Source organism: Phaenicophaeus curvirostris, chromosome 28, assembly GCF_032191515.1.
Source record: "Phaenicophaeus curvirostris isolate KB17595 chromosome 28, BPBGC_Pcur_1.0, whole genome shotgun sequence".
Lineage (NCBI taxonomy): Eukaryota > Metazoa > Chordata > Aves > Cuculiformes > Cuculidae > Phaenicophaeus > Phaenicophaeus curvirostris.
In genome coordinates, this window is record NC_091419.1 from 5,900,380 (window position 1) to 5,914,504 (window position 14,125).

A 14,125-nucleotide genomic window follows, 5' to 3' on the forward strand; every position below is an offset into this window, starting at 1 on the left:
ACGGTTTGTGACTGCAGGGGTGGGATCAGAAAGGGAACGTTGACAGTTCTTTTGAAATCTCTGCCTTTTCTGTCTCGCTTTGCTGGTTTTGTCTTTTCCCCAAGCTGCTGTGGTGAGCTCGCCGCGTTGCCCAGCCTCGTCTTCAGAGACGGAGCGCTCTGTCGTTCTCCTGCTTTTATTATACTCGCTGAGAGCCAGCGTGCGCCGGACACCGGGGTAGTTTGAGATCTTCCAAGCGTGAGCCAGCTCACGTGCTCCCTGGAGAGGACGCGATCTCTCACCCTGATGCAATCACTCTCGTTTTAATTCGCTTTATAAGGCGATAAGCTTTTCCTGCGAGGTGGTGTTTCCAGAGTGATGTCATGCTGTTGGGTAAGCCGTGTGCCAATGAGGTCATTTTGCAACCAGAACCCTCCGGAGGGACAGAGCGAAGGTTTCGGTTGTCGGTGGCGAGGAAGCTCATCACAGAGCATCCCGCTTGGGTTCCTTGGCTGCGGACCCAGAGAGCTGGGAGGAGATCTCTGGTGGACTGGCTCCTCGGCGATCTTAACTTCTTTCTCCTAGCAGCCCGCTTTGTTCCCCCTTTTTTTCTTCCTCCCCCACTCCTCGAGCCCTCCAAACCCTTCGTAAACGAGGTGGGATTTTTGGGTAGCGTCCATCTGGCAGGCTGCTCGCCCGGCTTGCGAATCAAAGCTGACCTCGAGCGAAGGTGCCGCGGAGCCCACCCTCCGGTGCAGCCGCTGCCAAAGGGCTCCCCAGGGCTCCCAGCAGCAACTCGCAGCTGCGGATCTGGTGCAGGGGAATGGCTGGAATTTCCTGCCTGCTCCGAGCAGCTCTTGCTGCTCTCGGTGGAGACGTGTACAGGCTAGTCCCAGGTCAGGGTTCGCTGCCTCTTGCACCCAGACAGGGGACAAAGAGGCTCCCGGAGCAGGGCAGAACTCCCGGGATGCTCTTCCCACCCGAGGGATGATGCTCTGCGTGAGCATTTCCGCATGCCAAGACATTTCAACCATGCTTTTTCCTTCCCTGCTGCTTGGAGGTGCCTCATCCTCTGGATCCAGCCCTTCAGGAGATACAAACGGACGTTCAAACCTTCCTCTGCTCTGGGCTGGGGTGTTCTTGGCCGCTTCCCAACTGGCATCGCGGCTCAGCCCTGGGGGAAAAGTCTCTCTTTGCTGCTCTTCAGCCGCTTCCCGCTGCAGTGGATGCTCCGGTGCGGGAGCCACGTGCCCTGTGTACACAGCCCTTCCCCAAGTCACGCTCCAGTGACTAATTCCCTCCTGACGGGCACAGAAGCCTCGTCCATGCCCCGTTCACAAAAGCATCAATCTATTTATGTTAGAGGTTGGGCTGAGAGCAACCTCGCTTCGATCCTTCAGCTGCTTTCGTTCTCATACCTCATCCAAAATTGTGCCTTACGATTAAAAAAACACCCGGAATCTTCAAATCTTTAAGGATTTTTCTGTGCTTTCCTTCCCTTGTCGCATCTCTTGGGCTTTCCTCGGTGCCACAGGTGCTGCTCTGGTATGAGCCGAGGTTGGATTTGGTTTCCTGGATCTCTTTCCCTCTCCCTGCTCCATGGTGGGAAGGTTTTTGGAGGAAGAGCTCGTCTGGGTCCCTCTGGAGCCTGAACAAGGTCTAAAGCCACAGCTTTCCCTCTGCTGCTCCCTTGTGCTTCACTTCTGGGCTCAGTGCCACCGTCCAGAGGGAGAACAATGGTCCCAAACCCCTCTCCAGCTTTCTTGTAGCCCCTTCAGGTGCTGGGAGCTGCTCTAAGGTCTCCTCAGAGCCTTCTCTTCTCCAGGCTGAACAACCCCAACTCTCTCAGCCTGGTCTCGTACAGGTTCTCCAGCCCTCGGATCATCCTTGTAGCCTCCTCTGGACCCGTTCCAACAGCTCCATCTCCTTTTTTATGTTGAGGATTCCAGAACTGGACACGATCCTGCAGGTGAGGTCTCCCAGGAGAGAAATAGAGGGGCAGCATCCCCTCCCTTGACAGCGAAGGGCTGGTCCAGTCCTTTGGAGGGGTGAGATACCTCCCCTTTGGAACAGAAAGAGGCTCACGTGGTGGAAAAGCTTCTTTCTAAAGCTGCTTCTCAGTATTCATCACTTCTACTCTGCCCAGGCTGAGCTTGTCGCCTGCTCCTCGGGTAGGTGATGACCTTGAGCCCTTATCTCTGTCTGCTGAGGGGGAAATCCCATCTACAAGGTGTAAAGCATCCGAGCTGGAGCCCAGCCCTTACCCCGCGCATCCCTCAGGGAGCCCGTTCCAGGGAAGACGCTCGTTGCCAGCGGAGAACCTTCCGCATCACCGTACGAGAGGCGTTTGGAGAGGCAAACGAGGGGCTCTCCGGTGAGAATTCCATTTTTGTAGCTGGATTGGAGCAACGTCCTGCGCTGCCCGGCCAGGGCGGCTGGGAATTCGAGTTAATCAGTGACCGCGGGTGCAGTCGAGGCCAAAACGGCTTTGCCCAAGGGGAGCAGAAGCTCATTTTTTGGCAGATGCTTTAATTCTGAGGCAAACGGAGAAAAATGCGATCCCTCTCATGAGGGGGCAAACTGTGTTTTGCCCACCTGACCCGTCCTGTTTGTCTTTTATTTAGAAACGTCTAAAGGTCAAGACAGTATCCACTCTGCCGACTCATCATGACGTTGTCCAGCGCTGAGAAAACACAGAGTGAGGCTTCCCAAGCATCTCACGCTGGCAGCAGAGCGAGAACCTTCCTCTCCCATCGCTCTGCACCCATTTCCAGACCTGGGATGAGGCAGGATGGAACAAACCTTGTTATTTGACTGAGGCTGGCTGCGCTCCTTGCCTCCATCAATTTTTTTTTTTCTATCCTGAGTTACTCCTGGAAGTGCTGTGAAGCTGCCTCCAGCCACCAGCTTCCCTCGAGACGGAGCCAAAGGGCTGCGTGGAGCTTCACGTGGTGGCAGCAGATACGGGAAGCTGGGCTGCCCTCCCCTTCTTCTCCCTTGGCTGAAAAATAGGCCATGGGAAAGTGTTACCTGCCTTGCTGGCAGGATTTGCTGCAAATATCCCCCCTCCAGCACCCGATTTGTGGTTTCAGGGAGCACGGGAGGTGGTGGGGAGCAGCCCCAGCCCGATGTCCTTTGTCTTGCAGAAGGATGCTCTGGAGGGGTTCAAGGCCAGGTTGGACAGGGCTTGGAGCCCCTGATCCAGCGGGAGGTGTCCCTGCCCAGGGCAGGGGGCTGGAACTAGATGGGCTTTGAGATCCCTTCCAACCCAAACCATCCCGTGATTCTGTGTGAAGATGCTCTTACCTCCCTCTGTTGTCCTGAGGCTGATGCACGCCCGTTCTCGAGGTTCTCCGGCTTTCGTTGGAGGCTCTCGGCACCTTTTCCGGAGCTCAAGAACCACAAGGAACCATCAGCCCTAAAATCCGGAGGGCAGCACTTCCCCTCTTGCCACTTGTGGTAACCAGCGCTGCAAAAATAACCAGGGTTCCTCCAAGCACCCACGAGCAAGCAGCCAAGGGGGAAATTTTACACTTTTTGGGGAATCAAAGCCCTCTGGATCCCCCTCATCTGGTTTCACCCCTGCCAGCTCCACGTGCTGGGCTGGAGGGGAGCAGGGCTGACCCCAGCGATGCTCCCACCCAGCTGGGAGGCACCAGCACCCGGGTGGCCGCGGAGCTGCAGTGGCACGTGTCCGGTTTGGGGGCTCATCCCGTGGTCCGGCGCGGCCCCAGGGGTTTCTCCGGTCGTGCTCCCAGCCCTGCTCGAGTTGGGTCAAGTTCAGGGCTGCAGCCGGCTTGTTTCATGGGGAAGTGACTCATGTTCGCGTTCCCCTTCCCGTTTCTTTTGGTATTTAGCCTCAGCATTTGCAGCGCGTCTCCTTTCCCCCGTGCTGGCTCAGCTCGAGCCGTGGGTGACTCCGGGGGACGCTCGGAGCATCCTGTGTCCTGCTCTGTGCTCCGTGCCCACTGCCTCTTCCATGGAGATGGAGAGACGGTGAGAAGGTCATTTAGACCTTCCCAAGCTCAGCAATCCTCACTCCGAGCTTCCCCTGGACTTCCCAGCAGCCTCTCCAGCCCCCGGCCTCCACGTGCTTTAATTTGAGATCCCTTCCAGCCCAAACCATCCTGTGATTCTGTGTGAAGATGCTCTTACCTCCCTCTGTTGTCCTGAGGCTGATGCACGCTCGTTCTCGAGGTTCTCCGGCTTTCGTTGGAGGCTCTCGGCACCTTTTCCGGAGCTCAACTGATTGGTGCTTTAATCACCCAGACCCCAGTTTTCTCTCCTGCTGGCTGCATGTTGAGGAGCATCAGCTCCTCCTCGGCCCCTGAGGCCACGGAGGCTCCAGCCACCAGCAGCCCCATGGCCAAGGGCTCCAGTTTCACGCTGGGTTCATCAGAGCTGTGCTGGGGTTCGTACCTTGCCGAGGGTTGCACGGAGGACGCGCTCACCGGAGAGGAACCTGCATCCCGCTGAGCGGAGGCGTTGGATAAACCTGACCTTCCGATGCAAAAAAATAATGATGCGTGAAGGGCCCAGCGAGGACCAGAGGAAACGTGGGATGCTGTTTACTCGCTGAGGCTCTGCAATCGCGGCTCGCAGGCTGGTGAGGATCAAGCTGGGACATTTCATCACAGGTCACTCAGCATCCACAGCTGCTGCTCGCACAGCCCGTGTTTTATGGCCCTGGTTGGGCTGTAAATCTCTCATTTCCACGGTTGGTGCCTTTTTTTTGGGGGGGAAACATCCGGCTTCGTCAAACTTTGATGCTCTCCAAGCACGAGCCACCCTGCGTCACTCGTGGAGGGGGCTCGTACCGCGCAGCGCGCCCACGGTTAGAAAACTCATTGCAAAAGCAGAACTTCAGGATTTAGGGTTTTGACGGGTCTTGCTCAAGGACCGGGCGATGCTCCTGGGTCAGGGCCTCTTCCTGCACCCGGACACGCCGCACGGCTCCAGTTTGGCTGTGGATAAGCGTGTCTGGCGCCTGCTGGGGACCGAGAGATGCTCAGGGTGGAGGTAGTTCTGCTCTGGGGTGTTCCTCAGGGGTTTGAGGTCTTCCTGAGGTGCTGGTCCCTCTCCGTTCTTCCCTGAACTGGGGGAGCTGAAGGTTTGCAATCCCCCCAGCTCCTAAAATCCCTGGGATAGGGCATCACTGAGGGGCTTGGTGCTCCTGGGAACTCCCTAAGGATCCCACAGCTCCAGCTGGAATGAAAATTTTTCATGGAAAGGGTGATTGGTCCCTGTCCGAGGCTGCCCAGGGAGGGGGTTGAGTCACCTTCCCTGGAGGGGTTTAAGGGACGGGTGGACGAGGTGCTGAGGGACATGGGTTAGTGATTGATGGGAATGGTTGGACTCGATGATCCGGTGGGTCTTTTCCAACCTGGTGATTCTATGATTCCAAACCTGGCGCTGAGTTTTGCCCCGGGTCTCTTTCCAAGCTGGAGGCTCTGGGCAGCATGAAATGGTGTGAGGTCTCTGGGTGGGTTCCTCCTGCCCCTCTCCACCCATCGCTCTGTGAGGATGGATCCAGAACGGGGCAGAGGAGCCGGCACCGCGCGATCCCCTCCAGGTGACGCCGCTTGTGCCAGCAAACTTCTCATTTCACATGTTTTTGGGTGAAACGCTCGCTCCTGCGTTTGCCTCGGGCAACCCCTGGAGAAGCTGGGTGAGAAGGGCAGGGGGAGGCTGGAGGATTCTCAGCCCCGAATCACGGGATTTACTGCAGGCACATTCATCCCGGGGTGGGAGCAAAGTCAGCGACCGGGCGCCTGGCTCAACTTCAGGAGATCTCCTGTGATCGGCCTCGCCGGTGCCGGGGGGATCCTGTTCGTGTCTCATCCATCTGGGAGTTTCTCATCCCTCTGCTCGTGCGTTTGGTCCAAACACCCTTTAGGGGAGGTGAGGGGTGGCTGGTCCCCATTCCAGCCTCGCTGCTTTGCTCCCACCATGCCTTCTCTCTTCCCCGGTCTGGCAGGACGTTCCCAACGGCACGTGGTCCTGCTGGATCCCTGCCACCCCGCGTGCCCGGCTCCATCCTGACCCCGGCATGACGCAACCCCAGCCGCTGTTGCTTCGGGAGGGACCAGACCCAGGACGGAGGCTGCACGGAGGAGCCTCCGCACGGAGCTGGGCTGCGCAGGTGCTTCGGTTGGACAAGGTCCGATGTCGCTCCACTCCCTTCTCCGTTGGTGTGCCAGCACGAGCCGGGCTGCACGCTCACCCTCTCACCCTTTCCCTGCTCTGATTCTGCTTCCGAAGGGATGCAGGGAACAGGCTGCGCGTCCGGCTCAGCCGCACGCGGTAACGGGCACCGGCGCGAGGCAAAGGATGGAGACGGCAGCTGAGGATGCCGGGATGGACAAGCTGCCCCGCGGTGCTGCCCGCAGCCCTCGCCTCCCTGCAGAGCATCCTCTCTCCATCACCCTCTGCCTCTTCCGAGGCCACCGAGCGCCCCAGCAGCCGCTGATGGGGCAGCAGAGGTGAGGAGCATCCCCCAACCGTGAGGAAAACAGGAGGTGGAAGGGAAACACTTGTGTCTGAGAAGAAGCATGACACGTTTTTCATCTCCTCGGCTCCAAACCATCTTGCGACTCGGAGCTCGCGTGCAAAATCCCGGGCGGAGAGGAGCGATTGCTGCTGGATGTTTACTCCAGCGGCGTCACAGCCCGGGACAGGGAGGGAGGACGGAGGGCGGGCAAAGTTCTGCTCTTATAAAGTCAGCTCTGGTCCCCTCCATTCATTCCCCTGGCAGCATCGTCGCCGGCCGCGCGTCCAGCCTTTGCGCGACAGCTCCTGCAGATAAATCCGCTCGAGATCGCTTGCGCCATGCCGGGAGCGCTGAGGGATGCCGGGACCACCCTCACCTGCCTCCAGCTCCTGCTGCTCCTCTTCAGCGGCGCCGAGCCCAGGCCCCACGCGTGGGATGAGGACAGGCTGCAGCTGGAAGCCCTCAAAAAAGGGATCCTGGAGCGATTGGGGATGACGGCTCCCCCCGTGCTCCGGCACCCGCTGGACCCCGAGAGCATCAAGCGGGCGCAGCGGCTCTACCGGCACAAAGTGGCGGAGCTGATGGGCAACCGGAGCCGCGAGGAGGCGAGAGTCGTGCCCGGGACGAGGCGTCTGCACCGCCTGATCCCTACAGGTGAGTGGTCGTGGCTCTGCCTGCAGCCTGCCAGCCTTGACCCTGCGCACACAGGCGCGTGTCCCCGTGCCATGTCCCCGTGCCGTGTCCCCGTGCTGTGTCCCTATGCCGTGTCCCCATGCTGCATCCCTGTGCTGTGTCCCCGTGCCGTGTCCCTGTGCCGTGTCCCTGTGCCGTGTACCTGTTGTGTCCCCATCATGTCCCTGTGCCATGTCTCTGTGCTGTGTCCGTGCCATGTCCTTGTGCTGTGTCCCTGCCATATCACCCACCATGTCCCTGCTGTGTCCCCACCGTGTCCCCATCATATCCCTGTGCCATGTCCCTGTGCCATCTCCATGTCCTGTCCCCGTGCTGTGTCTGTGCCGTGTCCCTGTGCCACGTCCCTGTGCCATGTCCCCACCATGTCCCTGTGCCACATCCCTGTGCCATGTCCCCACCATGTCCCTGTGCCGTGTCTGTGCTGTGTCCCTGTGCCATGTCCCTGTGCTGTGTCCCTGTGCCATATCGCTTTGCCATATCCCTGTGCCGTGTCCCTGTGCCGTGTCCCTGTGCCACGCCCCTGTGCCACATCCCCATGCCGTGTCCCCACCATGTCCCTGTGCCGTGTCCCTGTGCCGTGTCCCCGTGCCGTGTCCCTGCCGTGTCCCCATGCGGTGTCGGTGCCCGGACATGCCATCCCACCTGCTCGGAGTGCGCCAGGACATGACCGGGCATGACTCGTGGTGGCCCCAGAGATCCTTATCCAAGCTGCTTCCCCTGCCCCAGCAGCAGGGAGGCTGGTTTAAGCTGTTTTGATTTTTTTAAAACAAACAAACAAACATAAAAACCCAGTTAAATTTAGGGTGAAAGTTTGGAGCAGCAGCAGCTGCGGGTGCTCAGCGCGGGGTCCGAGCGCGGGGGGCTAGCGGAGGGCAGGTGCCATCCCTCCTGTCCCAATGTGGGGTTTTCATCCCGATTTGGGGGGGATTTAGGGAAATATCCAGCTCCTGCTGCTCGGGGTGGGGGACGGCTGGGGGTCACCCCGACGGGACCCTCCGGCGGGGGCTCCCTGGGGATGGGGGGTGACCCGGCGAGGAGGAAGGGGGTCTCCCCAGCCTCAGCATCCCTTGGGCTCGGGGTGGTCTTCGCCTAGGTCAGCGGGGTGCACTGCTGGCTCTTCTCTCAGTTGTCCCCTCTGTCCCCACAGTGCTGCGCCGGCCGGACCTCCCCCGGGGACACCGGGACCCCCAAGAAGACCAGGACCCCCACGGTCCCTACCGTTACCACCTCCTCGTCTCCCGCACCGAGACTTTCCACCGGCGGCTCCGGGTGGTGCAGGCAGAGCTGAAGCTCTTCAAGCAATTGCTGGAATCCCCTGGAATCCTCAACACCTCCATGCCCTCTCGGGTCAGCATCTACACGCTGGAGGGGGCTGACGGGACCCCCCGTCTCCTCCGTAGCCAAGAGCTGGACCACAACGCCCCGAGCCTGGACCTCACCGCGGCCGTCCAGCCCTGGGCTGCCGGCCCCGAGGCCGCGCTGCACCTCGAGCTGGAATTCACAGCCAACGTCTCAGCCGCGTTGGCCGCCTCGGAGGGCGAGACCCCCATGCTGGAGGTGGAAACCCACGAGGCCACCAGCCGCGGGGCCAGGAGAGCCCGGGGTCTGGAGGAAGAATGTGGGAAGAGCGATGGGAAGTGTTGCCTCAAGTCTCTCAAGGTCTCCTTCCAGGACATCGGCTGGTCAGACTGGGTCATCGCCCCCCACAGCTACTACATGAGGTTCTGCGAAGGTTCCTGTCCCCACAACTACAAGCCGGCCAGCATGCACGCCCAGATCAAAGCCCGCATGCACTCCCTCTCCAAAGCCACCCCGCCGCCCTGCTGCGTCCCCGCCGCCTACGACCCCATGGTGCTGATGCACTACGACGGCGAGGGCCGGCTGGTCTCCACGCTCTTCGAGGACATGCTGGTCACCAGGTGCCACTGCGCCTGATGGCATCGCCCCTGCGCCCGTCATCCCACGGACCAGGCAGCTCCTGCTCGCCTCCTGGCAGCTCCAGCATCCCAGAAACCAGACTCTAGAAACTGGAGAGGGGCAGGTTTGGACTAGACGTGAGGAAATTCTTCATAACAAGGGTAGGGAGGCCCAGCAGCGGTGGCTGCTCCATCCCTGGAGGTGTCCAAGGCCACCTGGATGGGGCTTGGAGCAACCAGATCCAGTGGGAGGTGTCCCTGCCCGTGGCAGGGGGTTAAAATTAGATGATCTTCAAGTCCCTTCCAACTCGAACCATTCTATGATCCTATGACTCCATGACAGGCAACGCCTCCGTGCCACCCTGGACTCTGCTCTCCAGCCCTGAGGTCTCTGGTTGTGAATCCCCCTCCCCAGGCCACTACAACTTATTCCTCGCTCTCTTCTCTTATTTAAACCCCTATTTTATTGGGGCAGTGGGTCCTTCCCACACGGGAGAGCCCGAAGTGGCCAGGGTGGGTCTGTCCCCGGGTGGTTGCAGCCCATCCCACGTCTGAGCATCATCTCCTCTCTGCTTAGAGACTTTTTTATACGACTCCTTTATTTATTGCTAACTTATTGCATTTTATAGCACAATACCTTTTTGGGAAAGGGTTGGGGTTTTTTTGTGTGTGTATTTGTATTTTATATATTTCTATAAAACAGAGATGAGAATATAAATGAATAAAGTGATGGGAACAGGGATGCCGGCTGCTCCTCCTGCACAGGTGGGGTCTCCGAGGGATGGGGTGAGCGGGGACCGAAGCTCTGCAGAGGTCACCTTCAGCCGGGGATCCTGTGGCTTGGACCCTCAGTGCCTTGTCTGGAGCTGGATCCATATGGATTCACACTATAAATCCTTATGGATTTTCAGTGCTGGGCCAGCCCCATCTCTGCTGGCAGCTGCTGTGGTGCGTAACGCCCGGGAGATGCTCCCAGAGACTTTTGAGTTGTTTGTGTCCTTGAGGTGGACAAGGACATGGATGCTGCCCCATTTCCAGGTACCTCTTGTTGTGGGATCCCGCAGATACCAAGAGGTGGGGGACCCCCATCTCCCCAAGGCTCTGCGGAGGTTGGTGGCACACGCCGTGTCCCCAAGGGACAGGCCACAGTTGGATGGGGCAGCTCTGCTGGTCACCACTCTGTCCCATCCAGCACATCCCAGGGGTATCCGGGCTGCCCAGCCCCTCAGCAGCTCTTGATGGGGACCAGGACTTGAGGGACACGGGATACGGGGACCTCCAATCTGGGGATGGGGTCTTTGGGGACCAAGGCTTGAAGGACACAAGCTATGGAGACCTCCACTTCGGAGACATGGGCTTGAGAGATCTGGGCTTCAGCGACCTCCGCTCTGGGAAGTGTCGTGGGCTCTGGGGACCTGTCCTTGACGGTCCTGGGCCACCCCGCTCCGGGGACTCGGCCTTGGGGAGCTCCAGGGACTTTCCCCAGGGCCATCCAGCCCCAGACAGCTCCTTCAGGTTAATATTTACACCACCTTTGAGCTCCCAACACCCCTTATCAGGGCTGTCTGGGCCAGGAGCAGATAACGAACGCCTGGTGCCACCCTGCAGCTGCCCGAGGGACGGATCCTGCTCAGGGAGCACCAGCCACCCACGTCCTTCCTGGGGCTCCCAGCAGACCACGAGCTACGCAGGTAATTTAAGATAATTAAACTATTTAATGGGGTGCAGTGGAGCATCACAGGGGCTGGAGCTGAGGGGGGCACCTGGACAAGCCACGGGGTCCCCGTGTCCCCAAGCTGCCGGTCAGCTCAGGGCAGGGACGGGCACGGGGACCTTGCCAGGAGCGTTAGAAAAAAAAGAAATGTTGGCTCTGTTCCCCAAATTAACGTCTGCGGAGAGAAAGGGGGTGCAGGAGGCTGCAGGGAGGGTCCTGGGGCCACGTTGTCCCCATTTTCCAGGTTGTCCCCAAGCGCACGTGCGCGCCAACGTTCTCCATCAGCAGCTGAAAGGGGAAGAGGAACCGCTGGCTGCGGTCACCCCACGTCCCCCCAGCCAGCTTGGGGCCCCCCTACATGTGTTCCTGGCCTGGAAGGTTCTGGTGCGCCGGCTGCCGGTGGATGCCGTGCCGAGATGTCCCTGCGGTCGGTGGCCACCGGCCTGGGGAGGAAGCGCCACGGTGGGAACTGGGGCGAAGGAGGGGGATGGGGGTGTAAAAATAACCCCCCTGAGAAAGGCGTCCCGGGCAGGATGCGTGCATGGGGACCACACGTGTCCCCGTCCCAGCTGTGCGGAGACCCACGGAGCCTTCAGCCACGGGGAGTGCCCATCCCCGTCCCTTCTGGGCTGCGAGACCACCAGAGAAAGCGGCTGGGAGAAGGATCAATAGGAGCCGGAGCTTCAACCCCCGACCCTCCGGTCCCCTCACTGGTTGGGGACGATGTAGATGTCGTCGTTGGGGTTCTGGGTGTTGGCGTAGATGGGCTGCTCCCCAGGGGCCGCGTCGCTCTCCAGGAAATAGTCACCGTCCGTGGGGACCTGGGGACTGAGGGGACAGGGAGGTGGCACCTACCATGGGATGGGATGGGATGGGATGGGATGGGATGGGATGGGATGGGATGGGATGGGGATGGGGATGGAGATGGGGATGGGATGGGATGGGATGGGATGGGATGGGATGGGGATGGAGATGGGGATGGGATGGGATGGAATAGGGATGGGAGGGGATGGGAGCCTCACCTGTACCTCTCCTCCTGCCATCCCGGTGTCCAGCCCTGTGCGGCAGCCGGGGCGGCGCAGGGGCTCACGAAGACGTTCTCATAGTCCGGCGCGGTGGTGGCAGCTTCGGCGGTGCCAGTCTCGGAGGCGCGGCTGATGTAGCGAGGTTGCCCGTGGGCCACCGAGGGCTCGCGTTTCCCCCACCCCGCGCCGGCCGTGGCCACTTTCCTGCGCCGGTAGCCCAACACGGCGACCACCGCCAGCAGCACGGCCACGCCGACGGCCGCCCCGGCCACGCCGGCCACCAGCCCCACGCTGCTCCGGCATTGCTGGGCATGGAAATCGGTGACGTTGAGAGTGAGCTGGTGGTCTGAGTAGCAGAGGCACTGGAGCTCGCGGCAGCTGGGCTGGGGGCAGGCGCAGGGGGTGAGGACGCTGCCCACGGCGTCGCAGCGGCACGGCACGGCCAGGGAGCGCAGGCTGGCCTGGAAGGCGGAGGAGGGCACGGCGGCCAGCGGGTTCCCGTCCAGCCACAGGGTCTGCAGGGCCGTGGCGTTGGCGAAGAAAGCGTCGGGCAGCGCTCGCAGCCGGTTGTGCTGCAGCCGCAGCCCCCGCAGCCCCCGCGCTCGGGCCAGGAAGGTGGCGGGCAGCTCCCGCAGCCCATTGTGAGACAGGTCCAGCTCCTCCAGCTCGGGCGCCACGCGGGACGAGGGGCTCAGGGCGTCGATGCCGTTACGGCTCAGATTCAGCCGGCTCTGCTGATGGAAGATGCCCCAGTCCAGCTCGACGCAGTGGTGGCTCTTGTTGGCCAAGTCCAGCTCGGCGGGGGCGGCCGTTGGCACCTGCAAGCAGGGGGACGAGGCCGCGGGGCGCAGCAGCAGCAGCAGCAGCAGCAGGGGGGACGCAGGGTGCCCCATGGCCCCTCCGGGCACCTGAGTGGGCAAAGCGGGGTCAGCAGAGCTCGACTGAGCCAACCCCCCGTTCCCACCGACCCCCCGTTCCCACCGACCCCCCATTCCCATCAACCCCCCGTTCCCACCGACCTGTGCTGCTTTCCCCCTTCCCAGTGCAAACCAGTGCAGTCCAGTGGGGCACCCAGCCTGCTCCCTCTCCCCCCTGGGGGGGCTGATTGGTGGTTTTGTGACCCCCACCCTGGCCCCAGCGCCCCGACTCGCCTGCGCTCCGGCCGCCACTGCCTGGCAGGGTTACGGGAAGAGGAACAGGCGGGTCCCTTGTCACCCTGCCAGGGCGTAACCGGTCCCAGGGGGGGAGACAAAGGGGCAGCACCCCCACCTCAGCAGTGCCTGGGTGCCCCTGTCCCCATGCAGGGTCCCTGTCCCCATCCAGGGTCCCTGTCCCCATCCTGGTGCTCCCCATGTCCACATCCCTCTGGGTCTGTCTCCATGTCCCCCTGTGTCTGTGTCCCCATGTGCCCCTCCATCTGCTGCCCACTCTGTCCTCTGTCCCCTCATCTTTGTCCCTCTGTGCCTACCCTCTCGTGTCTGGGACCCCCGTGTATCTGGGACCCCCTTGTATCCGAGACCCCCTTGTATCCATCTTCCCCTCATGTCCTTCCATGCTCACCCACTCAGGGGACAGGACGAGAGGGAATGGCCTCAAGCTCCACCAGGGGAGGGTCAGGCTGAACATCAGGAAAAAATTTTTCCTGGAAAGGGTGATTGGTCCCTGTCGGAGGCTGCCCAGGGAGGGGGTTGAGTCCCCTTCCCTGGAGGGGTTTAAGGGACGGGTGGACGAGGTGCTGAGGGACATGGGTTAGTGATTGACGGGAATGGTTGGACTCGATGATCCGGTGGGTCTCTTCCAACCTGGTCATTCTATGATTCTATGATTCTATATCCATGTCCCCCTCATGTCCTTGTCCCTCCACGCTCACCCACTCATAGAATCACCAAAAAAAAAATTTTTTTCCTACTGTCCAGCCTGACCCTCCCCTGGTGGAGCTTGAGGCCATTCCCTCTCGTCCTGTCCCCTGTCCCTTGGGAGAAGAGCCCAGCTCCCTCCTCTCCACAACCTCCTCTCAGGGAGTTGGAGAGAGCAATGAGGTCTCCCCTCAGCCTCCTCTTCTCCAGGCTAAACACCCCCAGCTCTCTCAGCCGCTCCTCTTCTTCTCCAGCCCCTTCCCCAGCTTCGTTGCTCTTCTCTGGACTCGCTCCAGAGCCTCAACATCCTTCTTGTGGGGAGGGGCCCTCTCTCATGTCCATGTCCCCGTGTCCCCCCTGTCCATGTTCCTCCCCTCATGTCCCCCTGTCCCCGTGTCCATGTCTGCCCCCTGGTGCCCGTGTCCCCGCATTTCCACCCTCTCTCCCCCGTG

General features: G+C 60.9%; 2 protein-coding genes across 5 annotated transcripts; one reads left to right on the top strand and one right to left on the bottom strand.

Annotated features, from left to right (window-relative positions):
• Nucleotides 1-4,557: 4,557 nt before the first annotated feature.
• Nucleotides 4,558-9,814, top strand: GDF15 (growth differentiation factor 15). 3 transcript variants are annotated; one of them, XM_069877941.1, is made up of 3 exons: nt 4,558-4,585; nt 5,957-7,123; nt 8,310-9,814. In XM_069877941.1, exons 2-3 carry the CDS (start codon nt 6,808-6,810, stop codon nt 9,095-9,097), a joined length of 1,104 nt encoding a protein of 367 aa, XP_069734042.1. In that variant the 5' UTR covers nt 4,558-4,585; nt 5,957-6,807; the 3' UTR covers nt 9,098-9,814. The 3 variants fall into 3 exon arrangements, with proteins under 3 accessions (XP_069734042.1, XP_069734041.1, XP_069734040.1); XM_069877940.1 differs by lacking the exon at nt 4,558-4,585 and having other exon boundaries at nt 5,412-6,461; nt 6,734-7,123; XM_069877939.1 differs by lacking the exon at nt 4,558-4,585 and having other exon boundaries at nt 5,412-7,123.
• A 959-nt stretch (nt 9,815-10,773) lies between these two features.
• On the bottom strand, nt 10,774-13,029 carry LRRC25 (leucine rich repeat containing 25). 2 transcript variants are annotated; one of them, XM_069877943.1, is made up of 3 exons: nt 12,969-13,029; nt 11,821-12,725; nt 10,774-11,620 (listed from the first exon to the last, which is right to left on the bottom strand). In XM_069877943.1, the coding sequence occupies exons 2-3, from the start codon at nt 12,708-12,710 to the stop codon at nt 11,500-11,502; spliced, it is 1,011 nt and encodes a 336-aa protein (XP_069734044.1). In that variant the 5' UTR covers nt 12,711-12,725; nt 12,969-13,029; the 3' UTR covers nt 10,774-11,499. The 2 variants fall into 2 exon arrangements, with proteins under 2 accessions (XP_069734044.1, XP_069734043.1); XM_069877942.1 differs by having other exon boundaries at nt 11,815-12,725.
• Between the last annotated feature and the right edge of the window lie 1,096 nt (nt 13,030-14,125).

Bases quoted from the DNA above. Each gene is read 5' to 3' on its own strand.
- GDF15 (XM_069877941.1), top strand. From the start codon at position 6,808: ATGCCGGGAGCGCTGAGGGATGCCGGGACCACCCTCACCTGCCTCCAG. The intron at 7,124-8,309 runs GTGAGTGGTCGT...CTGTCCCCACAG, and splicing joins GCACCGCCTGATCCCTACAG to TGCTGCGCCGGCCGGACCTC.
- LRRC25 (XM_069877942.1), bottom strand. From the start codon at position 12,710: ATGGGGCACCCTGCGTCCCCCCTGCTGCTGCTGCTGCTGCTGCTGCGC. The intron at 11,621-11,814 runs GTGAGGCTCCCA...CTGTCCCCTCAG, and splicing joins TGGCAGGAGGAGAGGTACAG to TCCCCAGGTCCCCACGGACG.